Here is a 16,773-nt window from a genome sequence, read left to right as displayed (position 1 = left end):
CCATATTTCATATTGGGGCCCATGGAGGCTGCTGGCGTGTGGCATATAACGAAATCGCCATGCCACAACCCCTGCAGGGCTTCTGTCTCTTCTATCATTTTTCTTGCTCCATCTCTCTTTGCGGGCGGAGTGCGTTGCTGGAGATATCCTAACGCATCCCTATGCACGCACATACTGTGTGTTGATGCAACCCTGCAAGTAGGCAGGCAATGACAGCCACCAGCAGATAACACCTCCTTCTCCCATCCCATCTTCTCTTCCTTTCCTCTTCCCACCTTCCAAGCAGTTGATGTCCGCTTTGGCACGATCCTGGTCCGTTGCCTGCCGGGCTCCTTGCGTGTTCTTTTTATCTCTTGTCCATCCTCTCCTCTGTAGCGCCGCTTCGGGTCACGCCTGGATCGCCCTGTGCTTAGCAGTGCCTGGACGCACCTAACGGTGATCCACTAGTTCCGGCGGCCGCGAACACAAATACTTAGGACATAGTGTGTTCCAACATCAACTGTTTCTCCTCGTCTGCCAGGCTTAAGTTCAAGTTCAAGGAGTGCCTCAACTGCTTACAGACGTGCCGCTAAGTCGGCAAGGACGAGAGTGACAGCCCTTGGTTTCTCTGTAAGTTCGACCATGTGTGGCTTTACCGGTCTGCATACTGACGCTGCCTGCCCCCAAGACAATCTCCGCTTTGCTAGTGATATCTGCCTCTTTGGCGTGCCTGGAGCAACCAAGAACAATAGCAAGTCCTCAACTTGCGACATTGTCTACGCTTGCAAGCCACTCTATTCGGCATTACAGACGGACATCTTGGACACCGCACACGGGAGCGGGGGCGGGAGTGGGAGCCTCTTCGCCGAGATCGTCGAGAACATTACAGCTACACCTTCCAACGAGACCTTGCCGTCCGACCAAGGCAACTCGACCAAGAAAGATGACTGTGGCCATGATTGTTGGCATCGCCGCTGGCGCAGGTCTACTGTTCTTCGGCAGCGCTGCACTGTTCATAGTATACTGGCTTCGGCTGAGGCGCTTCGACCGAGAAGATCGAATCAGGTACGGCAGTCATGAAATGTACCCGCCATACAGGGGGAGGAGCTCGATCGCCACTACAAACGGCGACGCCTACTTCAACGAGGATCACAAGGAGGCCGTATTCGAGAGCCAAGTAACCGTCAACAATTATGATTACTACCACGCTGCCCCCAACTTTCAGAGCCTCCGCCCAGCAGGGGAGTTCGAAGCAGGACGCCCCAGCTACCAGGCAGGCTCCTCAGACAGCGCGATCCCCGCGCACCCGGCATATATCCCACGGTCCATGGTGAGGCGGCACAGCCCCGCGCCACCCGTAACAAGGCCGCAGACACCCCCCAACATCCCATTCACCACCCCATCCATGCTCGACGGACAAGCAGCAGCCGCCCCAACGCCCGCCCCTGCCCCTGCCCCCGCCGTCGCACCCGCCCCGAGACAGACGTGGACCGGGACGCCCGGTCCCGCGGGCGAAGCCCACCGGATGCAAGACCGCCGCCGCACAGGCGGCACAGAACCGCCGCCGATACCGGGACCGGGGCCGGGGCCGAGCCCGACACCTCGACCGAGCCGCCGCCAGGCCTCATACTCGTCGCCACCCGAGCTCCCCCGTCCCGCCACGATCCCCGTCACCTCTGCCCAGCCGCCGCCTCCTGCCCCTCCACTGCCTCCGCCGCCCTCGCACCCCCCACCACCCAGGGTCCCCTTCCTGGACCTGCCTTCCATCCCGCGCATGCGCCAGCAGCCCAAGCGGTACTCGCCGCCGCGGGTCCCGCGGGTCGGCGGCGCCGGTGACGTCGGCGGCGCGACGGCGACGAGAAAGAGGTATGGCTCGGTGTCGCTCGCGAGACCGACGAGCGACATTTATGAGTGATGTGGGGTGACAACATGTTGTGGCTCTTCTTTTGAATGGGTATGTGGGGTTACCATCCTGTCTTGATTGGGATTATGTTGCGTCTGGCGCATGGCGAACACGGAGCGATTTTTGGTGGGCTCTCGGGAAGGCAGGATTCTTTGCTGGGAGTTCAAATGGAATGGATACGGGTGTCTGTTTCTCCAAGATTGGCTTTACGAAGCGATGGGAATGAGATATGGTAACGGCACAGATTTGCAGATAAACTCTTATTATTGGTATCGTTAACATCATACACGAGCTCCAAGAATCTAGAGATCCCATCAGTCGCCTCCCAGGCGGTGTCCCGTCCCCCTTGTTCTCCATGAGTCGGGGAGCACCGAGCCACCGGTCGAAGATCCAGTGCTTGTTCCAGAAGCCTGACCCGTCGACCCGCGCGTGAAAGCAGTGCCATACGCTCGTTGTACAACCCTCGGGGCCGTAACGAACCGTGACAAAAACGCTGGCGAGGGCAGGAGGTTTGGCCCGCCTCCAAACTCGGGGTAAATGCGAGTCAAAAAGTCGTACATATGCGCAGCAAATAGGCCACTGATCTGAAGCGGCACCATTTCCGGGCTCATGAGCAAGGTTGCAAGAAGCAAGCAGTAGGGAACAACCTGAGACGGGACAGTGAAGAAGAAGAATCCTGACTTCTCTCCTCGTCGGTCCTGCACGGATGTGTAGCAGAGCGACATAATGAGTCCCTGGAGATAGAAGACCTGTCCAGTGAAGTACTGGTTAAGAGCCTGTTACAAGTTAGTCCGACTGCCATCCCAGTGCGGGGCGAGAGCGACAATGAGGCTGAAGCCAACGGCAAGAAATGTAGGGAGCAAAAAACCACCCGAGCAAACGATGAAAAATCACCCGAGTCATCCAGATCCCACCATGCCCACACCGCGAGCCTGCCGTTATTTGCGAATGAGGGGCAGGTCGAGGTGCAGGGGTAATCTTCCTCAATTCTAGGAACCGCGCTAGTTGGGGACACAGCACTATGCGGGCAGTATATGAGGTGCAGGGCAAAAAATGGGGCAAGTATGACGGAGAAAACACAAGACATGATCAAGCTCGATCGCTGTTTGCCGAGAACAAGACTTACAATTATGGCAGTTCCCACGGTGATCAGATACCATATGAGATCTTCCTTCCTTGCAAATCTGGGGTTGCCAACCTCGAGTTCGCTCATATATTGAAACACTGGAGAGGCGGGCGATTAGCCACGTAGTCCAGAGACGGAGTGCCCAGAGAAACTTACCATGGTATGGATCCAATATTATCCCCAGCTTGGGAGTGGTGAGGAAGAAGGAGCTGACCGGACGCCATATTTCGGGCGGGATCCGGAGTAGCCGATAGACTTCGAAGTGGAACCAGTGAAACGGGAACATGCCAAAATAGCATCCAATCGAAGTCACGAAGGCAGCCATCGCCAGCGTCCTACTCTGATCAGTGTCGGTTCTCTAGGGATACTGCTGTGCAGTCTGGAAGAACACGAGTACTCACCTAGCGAAGGGTGGCTTCTGCCAGAAGGCATCGATTAATTCCGACATGTCGTACTATTGGCAATAGTAGAACTCTCGGTCGGTTGAGTTGAAGAAAGTCTGAGAGAGCTAGACGCTCGTATGCCCCGTTGTCATGAGAAAAATATGTGTGGGAAGAGAACGGCGGAATGCCGCATACCTGGAGTTGGCATGCTGATGTTGAAGAACCGTGGCCTGTTCGGAAAAATTGTAGGAAAGCTTGTTGGGGGTTGGTCAGCCCAAGAAAATTCGAACAGAAATGGAATAAAGTGAGGTCACGTGGTATATGAGCTAGAGCTTCCAAGGGGGCACATCCGATTGGTCGAGCTTTCTGGAAGCTTTGACGGTGGGATGGATCGACCTAAGATACCTTAGGTATGCGTATGATAGAGTGGATAGGTACTACTGTACCTAGGTACAATACCTACCTCATACCTCAATATTCAACCCCGACAACTTGTTGCCCCCATATCCGTGTCGGGCGTCGGGTCTGAGCTGTGGCCGCTTTAAACCAAGGCCAGGGGCGAGCATAGGGTGATCACCCCTTCGTCCTGCGTAATCTGGAGTTTATCCTAGACTTTCCGGCGACTGTCTTGTTGACCTGACCAGACCCCCCGACCTACTCCTCTGCCAGGAGGGTAAGAACCGGCCTAGGCTAGTGAGTAATTATGCCCAAGTCCCCCTCGGCGTCCGCGTGCTTCCGCTGACACTCCCTAGCTTGTCTACCCTGCTAAACACTTTCATCCCCAACTATCGCACTCGGCTCGGAGGCTTTGCCTCGCTCCAAGCAACATATCAATTGCGGCAAAGACAGCCAACACGCTGACCACATGGCGGGTACAATCCGAAACCTCTCTAAACCCCTCCCCCGCAAACATGACCCATAATCCGTACAAGGGCAAAGTCGAATTGTTGGGCGGACCCTCTGGAACTTGGTGTATTCTCGGGTGGGCGATCCGCATACAGTGTTCAAGGCCCACGAGGTATGGATCGACGGCAAGGCATACGAGCACCGAGAGTTTGCATTCAAAGGAGCCCTAGAGCGCGAGGCCATCATCTACGCCAGACTTGGGGATCACGCCCGCATCACGAAATGTTTTGGCCTTAGGGAGTTCGCCCCTGGGTCTCAGTCGCTGCAACTCGAACGTGCGTCGGTTGGCTGTGCGCGCCAATATACCACGGATCATGCCGATAAACCACCGGCTTTGCACCTCCGGCTGCGAATGGCTGTCGACTTTGCAGAGGGCGTGGAGTACCTTCATGAGAAAGGTGTTACTTGGTGTGATCTCTCGGCCCGCAATGCTCTCCTCTTCGACAATTTCAGGGTCAAGCTTTGCGACTTCGGCGGCGCTGTGATGACGGGCTCCGACTTCGAGGAAATCCAGTCATATGAGTCCCGTTATGAGACTCCGCTACGAGGTCGAGAGTGGAGCGACGTCCCACCCTTGACGCAGGAGCTCTATGCGCTTGGGTCAGCTGTCTACGAAATCACAGAGTGGAAAATACCGTACGGCGACGTGCCAGAGGAGGAGATTGATGCTCACATTGGTGACGGTAATCTCCCAGTTCTCACAGAACAAAATTCCGCGGCCAGCATTATAGCCAAATGCTGGCGGGAGGAATACCATTCCGCATCGGCGGTAGTTCGGGATTTACAGATCTGCTTCGAAGAATCGCAGCCTAGGATACCGTTGCCGTAGTAATCTTAGTATTTGTATCCGTATACCATTCCACTTCTGCCATTACATCACTAATCGGCATAGTCCTTCAACCGGACTGCCGAATCTGTCCATTCCTTCAAAACCCTCAATACGAAGGGCTGAGCAGTAGGCAGTAGGGAGGGAACGAATGCCGGCAGTCGTGGCCTCATATAGGCATGCGCCAGGCATTGGGCGGGCAACCAGGAGAGTCGAGGGCGTGGACAGTGCTGGAGCCGGGCCAAGGGCCCGACCTGCGCCCATCCCCTCTCCTGGCGGCGGCGGCGGGCGAGTCCTCGTTCATGACGGGAGTCGCGTAAAGTTGACGACGCTCAGGGAAGGATGAGGCGATGTTGGTTGCGAATGGATGGTTGATGTGCACGCGGTCGGATATCACTGAGCGTCACTGAGCTGGGGTGAGTTAAAGCGGCGATGCTGACTAACCGGGTCGGGACGGCGGTCGCCAAAGTTTCCGTGGCAGAATAGGTACCTAGGTAGGTATATAGGTAGGTACCTTCGTACGCATGTAGGAGTGAGGTTGAGAATGAAAATGACCTGGTATACAGATGCGGATGCGTTATGGAATAAATCAAGGGTCAGTGAATTGGTTTGAATGATAGATAGGTGGCGACGGTGAAGGCCGATCTTCTGCAGGCTGCCGGAAACTACCTAGCCAATGACCCTAGATTCGGTAACACCTCCGGTACCGCCAACCGATAATGCCCTGCATTTTCTTTGACTCACTTCCAACACTGCTCCAGGACCACAATCGAGCGTCCATATTCTTCTACGCTGGTTGAAGATGGCTTTGGAAAGCTTCAGTGGGCCTTCCTGGAGGCGATTGAAGGTGTCTGGAGCTCAATTGGCTCGGCAAACTCAGCAAGTGAGGTTTTACATCGCCCCAGCCAACTCGATTCCCGCAGCCAAGAAGAGGTATGTTCCCAAGTCGGGGACATACCCCCTAGGCTTTCAGGCGTCAGGCAAGGTTGTCGGGGTCAAACCAGGCAATACAACGAAGCCTGACCTGGCTTTCGTTGCCTCGGACAGGCCATGTGCAGCCGCCGCGGTATTCACCAAGAACAAGTTCCAAGCCGCTCCAGTGACTTTCAGCCGGGAGCTACTAAAGAGCAAGAAGAACAGGGGCATACAGAGCGTGATCGTCAACTCGGGATGCGCAAATGCGGTTACCGGCAAGGGTGGCTTGGAGGACGCAGCCAAGATGGCCCAGGAGGCAGACAACTGCATGGGCAATGACGGGGGAACGCTCGTGATGAGCACAGGAGTCATCGGCCAGAGGTGAGCTTACGATTATGGAGGCAAGCGGGTTATCTGATCTAACTTCTAATTTCCGCTTATAGGTTGCCGATTGGCAAGATCCTGGATAACGTGCCTGTTGTGCATGGCGCCTTGGGCTCATCCCATGAGCACTGGCTCACCTGCGCCAGAGCCATCTGCACCACAGACACCTTTCCTAAACTCATCTCCCGGACGTTCGTCCTGCCATCGACGCCGTCTGTCGAGTATCGAATTGCAGGCATGACCAAAGGCGCTGGGATGATCCACCCAAACATGGCCACGTTGCTTGGTATAATTGCTACTGATGCCCCCGTCTCACCCGACGTTTTGCCCTCGGCCCTCAAGTATGCAGTGGACCGATCATTCAACAGCATCACCATCGATGGCGACACTTCAACGAACGACACCGTCGCGCTGCTGGCAAACGGTGCTGCGGGGGGGAAGGAGGTCACCTCGGTTGCGTCTCCAGACTATGAAGCCTTCCAAACAGTCCTCACGGATTTCGCAACCGACTTGGCCAAGCTCATCGTGAGAGATGGTGAAGGTGCCACAAAGTTTGTCACAATTCGAGTAACCGAATCCGCTAGCGAGGAGGCAGCCCGAAAGATAGCGAGCACCATCGCCCGGTCGCCCCTCGTCAAGACGGCACTGTACGGCAAGGATGCCAACTGGGGCCGCATCCTCTGCGCAACCGGATACTCGTTGATCTCGGAACCAGGTGAACAGGTCAACGAGGTATCCGAGGTTGTCCCCGAGAAGACAAACGTATCCTTTATTCCCACGGACGGCTCGGCCGAGTTGAAACTGCTGATCAATGGCGAGCCTCAACTGGTCGACGAAGCCAGGGCTGCCGAGATCTTGGAGTTTGAAGACTTGGAAATCCTCGTCAGGCTGGGTACCGGAGACAAGGAGGCTACCTACTGGACATGTGACTATAGTCATGAATATATGTGAGTATTGCATCCCGACTCCGCGTAAGAGAATGCCCCTGACACTCGAGGCAGAACCATCAACGGAGACTATCGCACATGAGCTCCTGCTCCAGCCGGGGATCAAGTCTTGAAAAGGGAGAAACGGAATAGATAGGGGATCCAGAGGCAGCTATATGTGATCGAGAAGTTGGCCGGCTGCAAACGTACTTTAGACGTAGCTATGGCGAGTCATGTTTGTTCCATGGCTTTCTCGAGGGGGCAAGGAGTTTCCTATATATGCATTTTTAGAGATGAATTTCCCGGTGCCTAACCCGGTACCGGATAAAAATAGCCAGTTAAATTTATCGTAAATTACAATAAATATCAGTATGAAGGCATAGAGTTGAGCATGGCTTCCCTCCCAGTCCCATTATGAAAGTTCCTCTGCGTGCTGGTGTACTAGGTGACTACAAGAGGGTTAGGGTTGAGCCAAAGTAACCACTTTAAGTGTGGAGCACGCGTGCCGCGTCGCGTCTACCACACATACTTCAGCAACCAAATAATCCAAGCTGTCAAGTCCACTTTCCAGGTGCCTTTCCCATATCGAGCGGTCGAAAGATGCCCGCAGCAAAGGCAGAAGAGAAGGGCGAATCCTCAACCTCCGTTGCCAAGAACGCGCTTGCCGCCAGTTCAAATGGGGCCCCGACTTACGAGTTACCATGGTGAGCGCCCCAGCAAAGATGGCCTCTTCTCCCCCCTTCCTACCTTTCGCTCTGCTCGGACATGGATTGCTAACCACCGCCTCATTAGGGTTGAGAAGTACCGGCCCGTGTTTCTGGACGACATCGTGGGGAACACGGAGACAATCGACCGGCTGAAGATCATCGCGCGGGACGGCAACATGCCGCACGTCATCATCTCAGGGATGCCGGGGATCGGCAAGACGACGAGCGTGCTGTGCCTTGCGCGGCAGCTGCTGGGAGACGCGTACAAGGAGGCGGTGCTGGAGCTCAACGCCAGCGACGAGCGGGGCATCGACGTGGTGCGGAACCGGATCAAGGGCTTTGCGCAGAAGAAGGTGACGCTCCCGGCGGGGCGGCACAAGGTGGTGATCCTGGACGAGGCCGACAGCATGACGTCGGGGGCGCAGCAGGCGCTGCGGCGGACCATGGAGATCTACTCGGGCACGACGCGCTTCGCCTTTGCGTGCAACCAGTCCAACAAGATCATCGAGCCGCTGCAGTCGCGGTGCGCCATCCTGCGGTACGCCCGCCTGACGGACGCGCAGGTCGTCAAGCGGCTGCTGCAGATCATCGAGGCCGAGTCGGTGCAGTACAGCGACGACGGGCTGGCGGCGCTGGTGTTCAGCGCCGAGGGCGACATGCGGCAGGCCATCAACAACCTGCAGTCGACCCACGTCGGCTTCGGCTTCGTCTCGGGCGACAACGTCTTCAAGGTCGTCGACTCGCCCCACCCCATAAAGGTCCAGGCCATGCTCAAGGCCTGCTACGAGGGCAACGTCGACTCCGCCCTCGACACCCTGCGCGAGCTCTGGGACCGCGGCTACTCGAGCCACGACATCATCAGCACCATGTTCAAGGTCACCAAGACCATCCCCACCCTCAGCGAGCACGCCAAGCTCGAGTTCATCAAGGAGATCGGCTTCACCCATATGAAGATCCTGGAAGGCGTCCAGACCCTCCTGCAGCTGAGTGGTTGTGTGGTGAGACTTGCCAAGCTGAACATGGACCCCAAGAAGTTCCAGCCGCCACCAAAGAAGTGAGGCCGGTCGGTGTATGTGTGGAAGAGGTTTAATCACCATTTAGCATGTCCTGGGCGTTGGTTTCGAAATGGGAAAAATGGGGATTTTAGTGGCTGGCAGCCCCTGGGTCGGTAGAACTGTCTTATAATACATGATACATGGTCCCGAAGGCTCCCTCCGATGAACAAACAAGGGCATCCTTCGAAGTGTCTTTCCAGGGACTCAGTCGTCCTCGTCGTCCTTCCCGTACTGCCTCTCAAAGCTCTCCCACATGGCCTTGTCCCTCATTCGCCGCTTCTGCATCCTCATGCGTGCCTCGTATTGCCGGAGCCTGTAGTCGGCCTCTATCATGCTCCCCACAACCATTCCGGACATTTGGATGTAGCTGTCAAGCAATTAGCAGGTCCCGCAGACATACCACCACGGCCACACGCGGGCCCCAACAATATTTACACTTTGAATTGGATCGTCAAGCCCCGGTATATCGGCGAGAAGGCGTAGCCGATACCTCCGAGGACGGCCATGGCGGCTCCCCACTTCACGGCCCCGTAGGCCGCGCCCCTCGTGGCCTCCCAGCTGGCGTCGACGGCCTCCTCATCTCTCATGGCATTGTGGGACCGCATCGTACGGTCATGGCTGGCTCTCCCCCGAGAGATGTGGGAAAAGAAGAAGAAAAGAGACTTGAAAGTATGTAGGAGAGATTGGACTGGTAGCCCGGGAAACAAATATATTGGGAAAAGATGAGATAAAACGGCAGGCGTGAAGTGTCAACCGAGCATATCTGGTGGTCACCCGATCTCCGCGGACTTGAAGGTGTGCTGATTGGCGTTCCGATGACGTGCTGGACAGAGACCTGGCAATCCGCTAAAATCCAGTCTGTTAGAGCTGACCGACCGATTGTTACGGAGGTAGGATGAAGGTGTAGACAATAATAAAGGAAGGACCAAAATTGCTTGAGGTCGAACTTCTGCGTCACGGGTTGCGTCAACCAATTTTCTCCACTCGTATGATCCGCTTATCACAGCGGGAGTTAGGCTGAGCGACAGGTGGGAGCATTTGCATTTCAATCGACTGAGTTACCAGACGTTTGTTTATATCTTGAAGTTGTTTTCTTAACTTTATTTTTTATTTTCCGTTGCCCCAAAACCGTTTATGATGTATTACAGTACAATATGCTGGGTCCCATCAAGGGCAAGACTCTCAAGATGACGTCTAATAGGTATGAGCCATGTGAGTTCCCAGCCTCCAGGTACTGTCTCAGGGCACGCGAACCACCCTGAGCCTCTCCTACACACCCCCAGCTCCCGTCCCAACGGCTATCCCCCATTTATCTCATCAAGCTAGAACCCAGCCATCTCCTAGCACCAATCAAGCCGACAATGTCCCCTTCGTGCTCGGCACCTCGCCCTCCCGGCCGGCGACGCGGGCGGTGGCGTGCCTGATGGCGACGGCGAGGGCCTTGAAGGCGCTCTCGGCGCGGTGGTGGTCGTTGTCGCCGCGCAGGCAGTCGACGTGCAGGGTGACGCGGGCGGCCTGGGCGAAGCTCTGCATGCAGTGCGGGATCATCTCGGTGCTGAGGTCGCCGATGCGCTCGCGCCGGAGGCCCAGCTCGACCACGGCGAACGGCCGGTTCGACAGGTCCACCACCGCCCGGCTGAGCGCCTCGTCCAGGGGCGCGTACGCGTGCCCGAACCGGGCTAGGCCCGAGGCGCTGCCGAGGGCCTTGGCGAAGGCGTAGCCGAGGGAGAGGCACACGTCTTCGGCGGTGTGGTGGTCGTCGACTGAGGGGGGAAAGGGGGTAGGGGTTAGTATCGAGGGCAGATGGAGTGGAAGGGGGGATAATGGGAAGAGAAAGAACTGGGAGGCCGGGAATTGGCTGCTTGACTCACTGTGTAGATCGCCCTTGCATGCAAGGATTAAGCTCCAGCCTGCGTGCTTGGCCAGCGCATGGAGCATGTGGTCGAGGAAGCCAATGCCCGTGCTGATGTTGATGGTCTGCGACTTGCTAGACTGGCTAGCATGGCTGTTCGCTTCCTGTGCCAAAAGCTTCGAGTCTGTATCTGGCGGGAAGTCGCCCCCGTCGAGGTTGATGGCGAGCTGGATCTTGGTCTCGTTGGTGTCCCGCGCGAGGGCGGCCCACCGTTTGGCAGGTTGAGCGGATGTCATGATTTCGAGGTGCTGTTGCAAGATCGTGGTTCTGGATTGACGTATCCCCCCTGTGGCATGTCCTCAGGGCATACGGTAGGTGCAACTGACTCGAAGGGGAAAGCAGGGCCGGCGTAGGATGGAATGTTCTTAGAAATCTGGCGAAGCAAATTTCTGATAACGCTGCGATAAGGATTTTGCACCCCGCGCATTGATTGCTTCTCAGCCACCCAATTTGTCAGTGACACACACACTGCCCCGCCAGCCCAGCCAGCCGTGCCAGCCTTGCAGCGGATAACAGTGGGTAGGATCGCAGCTACAGGTCCAAAATTTTCTTCTCTTGGGTCTTCGTTCAAGAGCACACACAGCACAGCGCCGCCGCCAGAAGCCAACCCCCCCTCCAAAATCGCCCACCATGGCGCCCTCAAGAACACGGACGATGAAGAACAAGCACGCGGCGAACAAGTCCGGCATCAGTGGGAGCAAGTCGGCGAGGAAACCAATGTCGGACGGCGTCGTCAAGTCGTCCAAGAAGAAGCCGCAGGGCAAGATCACCACCGCGAGCCAAGTGAAGGGTCTGTCCAATGCGTCGGACCTGATGAAGAAGAAGAAGAAGCGGGTGTACTCTGAGGCGGAATTGGGAATACCGCAACTGAACATGATCACGCCGATCGGGGTGCAGAAGCCCAAGGGGGTGAAGAAGGGCAAAGTGTTTGTGGACGACAGGGTACGTTTTTCCAGCATCGTGGTGCGGAACCTCGACTGGCAGTCGCAATGCTCACAAAGTTGACACAGGAGAGCATGAACACGATCCTGGCAATGGTCCAGGCGGACAAGGAGGGCCAGATCGAGTCCAAGATGGTCAAGGCACGACAGTTGGAGGAAATCCGGGAGGCGAGGAGGATACAGGCCGAAAAGAAGGAAGAGGAGCGGAAGTCCAAGCTGGAGGATACCAAGGATTCTCTCCGCAAGAAGCGGAAACGGCCCCAGACGGCTGATGAGGGCGAAAGCATCAAGAAGGTCTCGGTGACGGGCTCCAAGGCGGCGAAGCCAAAGAAGAAGGTTGCCTTCGCCGAATAAAGGGCCCGGCGGCGGGCTTGCTTGCTTGTATCACATTTGTATGGCGTCTGGCGTCTAAAGCTGCTGCAAGTTGGGGGTACTTGGGATTGGAGCTCGGTGGTGATGAATTGGTCACTTCATCGGTATCCAGATCCAAGAGTATATATATATACCTACACATATCTATCGAGTCTGTTGTCAGCATTGCGGACTATGCTTCTCGCGCAATCACCGGCGTCGATAAGTGACTCAGGTTAGTTAGCAAGAAGGACACAAAGCCTAGTAACATGAGCCCGGCCCAAGACCATGATGTTGTCAGGGGTATTGTCAGGGGTATAATCCAGAATTAGGTATTAGGTATTAGGTGCTTAAACGCCAACACAGAGATCCCACCAAAATCCAATATCACACCAGGCTTTCCAACCCCTCCTCGCACGTCAACGTATCAGAGTAACACGCCACCTCCAACCTATCGCTCGCACCCCCAACCCAGAACCTGTACCTCCCCTCGGGGCTCGGCACCACCCAGTCCTGCGTCGTGGTATCCCACACGCTGACATCCTTCCTCGTGAACCGCACCGTCACCGCCTCCGCCTCGCCGGGCCGGAGCTCGGCCGTCTTCTCAAAGTCCCGCAGCTGCACGACGGGCGTGTCCCACGCGATCCCCTCGGGGAACTGCACGTACGCCTGCGCCACCGCCCTGCCCGCCCGCCGGTCCCCCGCGTTTCCCACCGTCACCGTCACCTCGTACGCCACGTCCCAGAGCGCCGGGTTGCCGCCCTGCCCGCCGCCCGCCGGCGGCCCCGCCTTGGGCTCGGTGCCGTACCCGTCAGGGTAGGGGTAGGGTTTCCCCTTGGCTGCCGCGGCGGTGGCCGCGTCGGCGTCGGCCTTGGAGAGCCACGAGTATAGGTAGCGCCAGATGGCGTTGAAGCCGTCGGGGTAGTAGGCCTCCGAGGCTGCGGGGATGTCGGTCGGGTACGAGGGCGTCGGGCCCTTGGGTGGCCGGGACGGTGGCGTGGAGCCGAGCTGGGTGACGCGCCTTATGCTGGCGTTTGTGAAGGTGAAGTTGGTATAGCTGAGGCCGTGGCCAAAGGCATAGCGAGGCTTGATGGATTTCTTATTGAGGTAGCGGTAATCGATGTAGCTATGACTTTGTGGTTAGCGAAGGCTCTTTTTGAATCATGAGATGGGCCTCAAAACCTACAGTCCTTCCGTGTATGTATCCTGGACCTGTCCCAGGGCAAATCCCTTCAAGTTGGCGACGCTGTCGGGTAGGTCGCCTGCGGCCTTGGTTATCGAGTAGGGCAGATGGCCGCTGGGAGAGACGTCGCCAAACAGGACGTTGGTCAATGACTCGCCGGCTTCCTGGCCCGGGAGGTGCGCGAATAGGACTGCCTTCACGGAAGGCAAATCTATCCATTTCTCGAGGATGAGCGGCCCAACCGTGTGGACGACGACTACAACGTTGCTGTACTTGGCCGCGGCTTTCTGCACCAGTGTGTCACCGCTATGCCATGCCGCCAACTTCGAGGCATCCCTATCGCCATGGTTCCCCTCCACGGTGAAGCTGTTCTCTCCTGAATCAGACGAGATGAACACTATGGCTACATCGTCAGGGGAAGGCGCGGAGACTGATGGAAATGTATCCGTTGCATAGTACGTGACATTGCGTGTCCGCCGCTTGATGGCGTCGATCGGACCGTCCATATAGGGGTAATCGGCAACACCAGAGCCCCAGCCCATTCCTAAGGTCCCCTTGTTGCAAGCTCGATTGCCGCAGGCATTCGGTCCATCTGGGTTGACCTGGGCATCAGTGCCGAAAACCTTGAAAGAGCTCGAGTTTGACAGGGGGAGCAAGTCATCATCGTTCTTCAGGAGCGTGATAGCATCCTGTGCGACCTTTCGAGCGATCTTATAGTGGTCAGCTTGGACATTGACATATTGGTTGACGAGTCCAGTCGGAGAGAGGAGAGCTGCCGGGTAAAGAAGCCCATACGGATCGTGAGTGTTGGACGAGAAGTTGGGAGGGGGATAATCCTTGTCCTGACCCGTTTGGTACCACGCGGCAACGATCCTGGTGGCCATGTCGTTCAACCTATCAACGGGCACGGAGCCGTTCAGAACAGAGCGGGTGAGCTCGTACATCCAGTAGCTGGAACCAAGGAGGGGGACTTGTGTATCTCCGGGCATGTCCATGTCAAGCCCAGCAAGTGCCGAGGCAACTCCAGACATGTGTGAGAGCCAGTCTGACATGACGAACCCCTGAAACCCCAGCTCGTCCTTCAAAAGCCCGTTCAGTAGGTAGCTGTTCTGTGAGCAGGCGGAGCCGTTGATGGCGTTATATGCCGACATGACAGACGCTGCCCCCGCACGAACACCCTCCGCAAATGGCCAGATATACAGCTCGTGCATCGTCCGGTCATCTAGAATATATCAGCTCGCTACTCAAACTCCAAGTCTACCAAGAGCTGAGCACTGAACACCCACCGAGGTTGGAGCTGTATCCGGACTGCAAGGGGTTGTACATGCGATACATCTCCTGTTCATTCCCAACGAGGTGCTTGATAGTTGCGATGACGCCTTGTTCCTGTACGCCCTTGACCGTGAGAGCACCGCCAATGGCCTGGAGTACTGGGTCGGCACCAAAGCCTTCCCAGTTTCGTCCGCCAAGTGGCTTCCGGCCAAGGGGCCCGACCGTAGGCCCAAGGTAGATGTTGACGCCCTTGCCGCGGAACTCCTGGCCAATAGCAACAGCCCGTTCGTATATCAGCGACTTATCCCAGGTCGCTCCGGTCGTGATGCCGGCAGGGAAGGCGGTGACATTGTCAGTCGATGCCACCCCGAGAGCAGAGTCCTGGAGACACAATTGCGGGAAGCCGAGCCGAAGTGCGCTTCCTGTGTTTCCAACGCATGGACTGAGTTGTCAATATAGCCCGGTCATTCCATCTGACTCAGGGGTGCCACATACCCTGTAAGCTGTCAGTTACAGCCCAGGACAACTCGTTACGTGCGGTTTCTAGCGTACGCTATCTGACGTAATTCTTACCCATAAATATACCAGAGCCAGCAGTGATGTTCGTCTTTTCCGCAAGTGTCATCTCCTCTACCAAGGCCCTCGCTTTGGCATAACTAGCACTCCAGTCGTTCGTCCAACCACCCGGCGGCGCAGGGTAGTATGGAAGAGCTACATAGCCTGACGGGACGGCATCCCGCGGCCGAACTACGTCGCTCGCATGGCTTGGGGCGCCGAAGACACATAGAGAGAGCAAAATAACATGTGCACTTGCACCGAACGCCATTGAAGCCGCGGTTGAAGAGCACTCTAATGCGTGGGCACGGTCGGGAAGCCACCGAAGAAGGCACAAAGGGAGAACGAGTGGAGTCGGTTTAGTCGATTAGGAGAGGCTCTGTCGACTTAAGAGAGGAGACGACAGAGTCAAACACCTTTCATGACCTTAGAATACCACACTGCTCCCTTGGATCGGATGCCTGGGTCTGATGATATGGTGGTCGTGTGCCAAGGTAAGACAACCCCCACTCGTTGTCGATCTTGGCTGACCAGGGGCAGATCCAGGTCGATCAACAATTTCAGATTTATCTATTGCGTAGGTACTGTAGGCATAGGTTGGTATATGGATGTATCTCAATAATTCCCGTCCTAACTATGTCATCGCTAGATCCGGGTTGCAGTTTCCATATTGGTATATTCTGCCCCGTGCTGTGGGTGCTGTGGGTGCTGTGGGTGCTGTAGTAACCGCCCCGGGGTGCCATGAAAAGGCGGGGAACCTTGATCTTTGCGGAGGGACAGGACATTGGCGGAGAGGGAACCTTAATTGGCGGTGAGCACGGACATATACCTATTCGATCTGCTTGGTTCGAGTAATATTGCGAACCCAAAGATAGCACGAACATGGTATGTACGAGGTAACACACAGCATATTGATGATCATGCCCTCGATCGCATTGCTAGGAGCTGACATGGATATAGTTCATCCGTAATTGAAAGGCTAGGGTAAGGTATGTCCCTTCAAGTTGAAGGTGTGCAGGACCTTAGTTCGCCAACCCCCAGGCCCGGTAGTTGGCGCGCCCTGAGAGCCCTTGAGCCCCCCCTTGGGTGTGAGGGTGATCCATGTGGCCCGGTCCTCTCCAGCGGCTCAACTCTGTTAAGCCTCGCCGGGCCTGGTTCGCAGCACAGGTCAAGACGGGCCGATCGTCTGTCCCGCTTTTGGTCATTCAGCCGACGGGGGTTGTCCGTTGTGTCTTGGCCTATAAGGCGGTCACATCGGACTTTTGGATAATTCATGTCTAGCTGCGCAACGCACTCGTGTTTCTCCCATTCCAAACGGCTTACCACCCTCTTACAGAAGTTCGGCATGGCTATTCCGCTGACACAGCCACGTGAGCCTCGTGAGCACCCAACACCACCACCTTCCATTCCTAACATCTACCATCTTGACGCCGGCCTCGTGGTCCTTAA

The 16,773-nt window shown here is 56.4% G+C and overlaps 8 protein-coding genes across 8 annotated transcripts; 4 read left to right on the top strand and 4 right to left on the bottom strand.

Annotated features, from left to right (window-relative positions):
* Positions 1-558: 558 nt before the first annotated feature.
* QBC33DRAFT_263397 (uncharacterized protein) lies at positions 559-1,970 on the top strand. Its single transcript, XM_060423116.1, has 2 exons — positions 559-609; positions 668-1,970. The coding sequence occupies exon 2, from the start codon at positions 923-925 to the stop codon at positions 1,892-1,894; it is 972 nt and encodes a 323-aa protein (XP_060286574.1). The 5' UTR covers positions 559-609; positions 668-922; the 3' UTR covers positions 1,895-1,970.
* Positions 1,971-2,131: 161 nt separating this feature from the next.
* QBC33DRAFT_527748 (Der1-like family-domain-containing protein) lies at positions 2,132-3,643 on the bottom strand. The gene is made up of 4 exons (XM_060427002.1): positions 3,410-3,643; positions 3,165-3,343; positions 3,009-3,106; positions 2,132-2,658 (listed from the first exon to the last, which is right to left on the bottom strand). The coding sequence occupies exons 1-4, from the start codon at positions 3,454-3,456 to the stop codon at positions 2,197-2,199; spliced, it is 786 nt and encodes a 261-aa protein (XP_060286573.1). The 5' UTR covers positions 3,457-3,643; the 3' UTR covers positions 2,132-2,196.
* A 217-nt stretch (positions 3,644-3,860) lies between these two features.
* QBC33DRAFT_616794 (kinase-like domain-containing protein) lies at positions 3,861-5,126 on the top strand (the record flags this gene model as incomplete). Its single annotated transcript, XM_060432668.1, has 3 exons — positions 3,861-4,084; positions 4,144-4,363; positions 4,393-5,126. The coding sequence occupies exons 2-3, from the start codon at positions 4,303-4,305 to the stop codon at positions 5,124-5,126; spliced, it is 795 nt and encodes a 264-aa protein (XP_060286572.1). The 5' UTR covers positions 3,861-4,084; positions 4,144-4,302.
* Positions 5,127-5,756: 630 nt separating this feature from the next.
* On the top strand, positions 5,757-9,241 carry QBC33DRAFT_466149 (ArgJ family-domain-containing protein). The gene is made up of 4 exons (XM_060425145.1): positions 5,757-6,419; positions 6,482-7,369; positions 7,846-8,052; positions 8,141-9,241. The coding sequence occupies exons 1-4, from the start codon at positions 5,926-5,928 to the stop codon at positions 9,111-9,113; spliced, it is 2,562 nt and encodes an 853-aa protein (XP_060286571.1). The 5' UTR covers positions 5,757-5,925; the 3' UTR covers positions 9,114-9,241.
* On the bottom strand, positions 9,193-10,123 carry QBC33DRAFT_263141 (uncharacterized protein). The gene is made up of 2 exons (XM_060423115.1): positions 9,546-10,123; positions 9,193-9,477 (listed from the first exon to the last, which is right to left on the bottom strand). The coding sequence occupies exons 1-2, from the start codon at positions 9,713-9,715 to the stop codon at positions 9,315-9,317; spliced, it is 333 nt and encodes a 110-aa protein (XP_060286570.1). The 5' UTR covers positions 9,716-10,123; the 3' UTR covers positions 9,193-9,314.
* A 337-nt stretch (positions 10,124-10,460) lies between these two features.
* On the bottom strand, positions 10,461-11,258 carry QBC33DRAFT_445824 (uncharacterized protein; the record flags this gene model as incomplete). Its single annotated transcript, XM_060424346.1, has 2 exons — positions 10,461-10,873; positions 10,982-11,258. 2 exons carry the CDS (start codon positions 11,256-11,258, stop codon positions 10,461-10,463), a joined length of 690 nt encoding a protein of 229 aa, XP_060286569.1.
* Positions 11,259-11,598: 340 nt separating this feature from the next.
* Positions 11,599-12,704, top strand: QBC33DRAFT_527737 (putative 60s ribosomal subunit assembly export protein loc1 protein). The gene is made up of 2 exons (XM_060427001.1): positions 11,599-11,964; positions 12,033-12,704. Exons 1-2 carry the CDS (start codon positions 11,653-11,655, stop codon positions 12,315-12,317), a joined length of 597 nt encoding a protein of 198 aa, XP_060286568.1. The 5' UTR covers positions 11,599-11,652; the 3' UTR covers positions 12,318-12,704.
* QBC33DRAFT_485901 (glycosyl hydrolase family 3 N terminal domain-containing protein) lies at positions 12,410-15,595 on the bottom strand (the record flags this gene model as incomplete). Its single annotated transcript, XM_060425410.1, has 5 exons — positions 12,410-13,440; positions 13,501-14,719; positions 14,784-15,211; positions 15,261-15,265; positions 15,332-15,595. The coding sequence occupies 5 exons, from the start codon at positions 15,593-15,595 to the stop codon at positions 12,702-12,704; spliced, it is 2,655 nt and encodes an 884-aa protein (XP_060286567.1). The 3' UTR covers positions 12,410-12,701.
* Between the last annotated feature and the right edge of the window lie 1,178 nt (positions 15,596-16,773).

The sequence above is a fragment of the Phialemonium atrogriseum genome (assembly GCF_030411735.1).
Source record: "Phialemonium atrogriseum strain 8032-3 unplaced genomic scaffold QBC33scaffold_4, whole genome shotgun sequence".
Lineage (NCBI taxonomy): Eukaryota > Fungi > Ascomycota > Sordariomycetes > Cephalothecales > Cephalothecaceae > Phialemonium > Phialemonium atrogriseum.
This window is presented reverse-complemented; position numbering and strand designations above follow the sequence as displayed.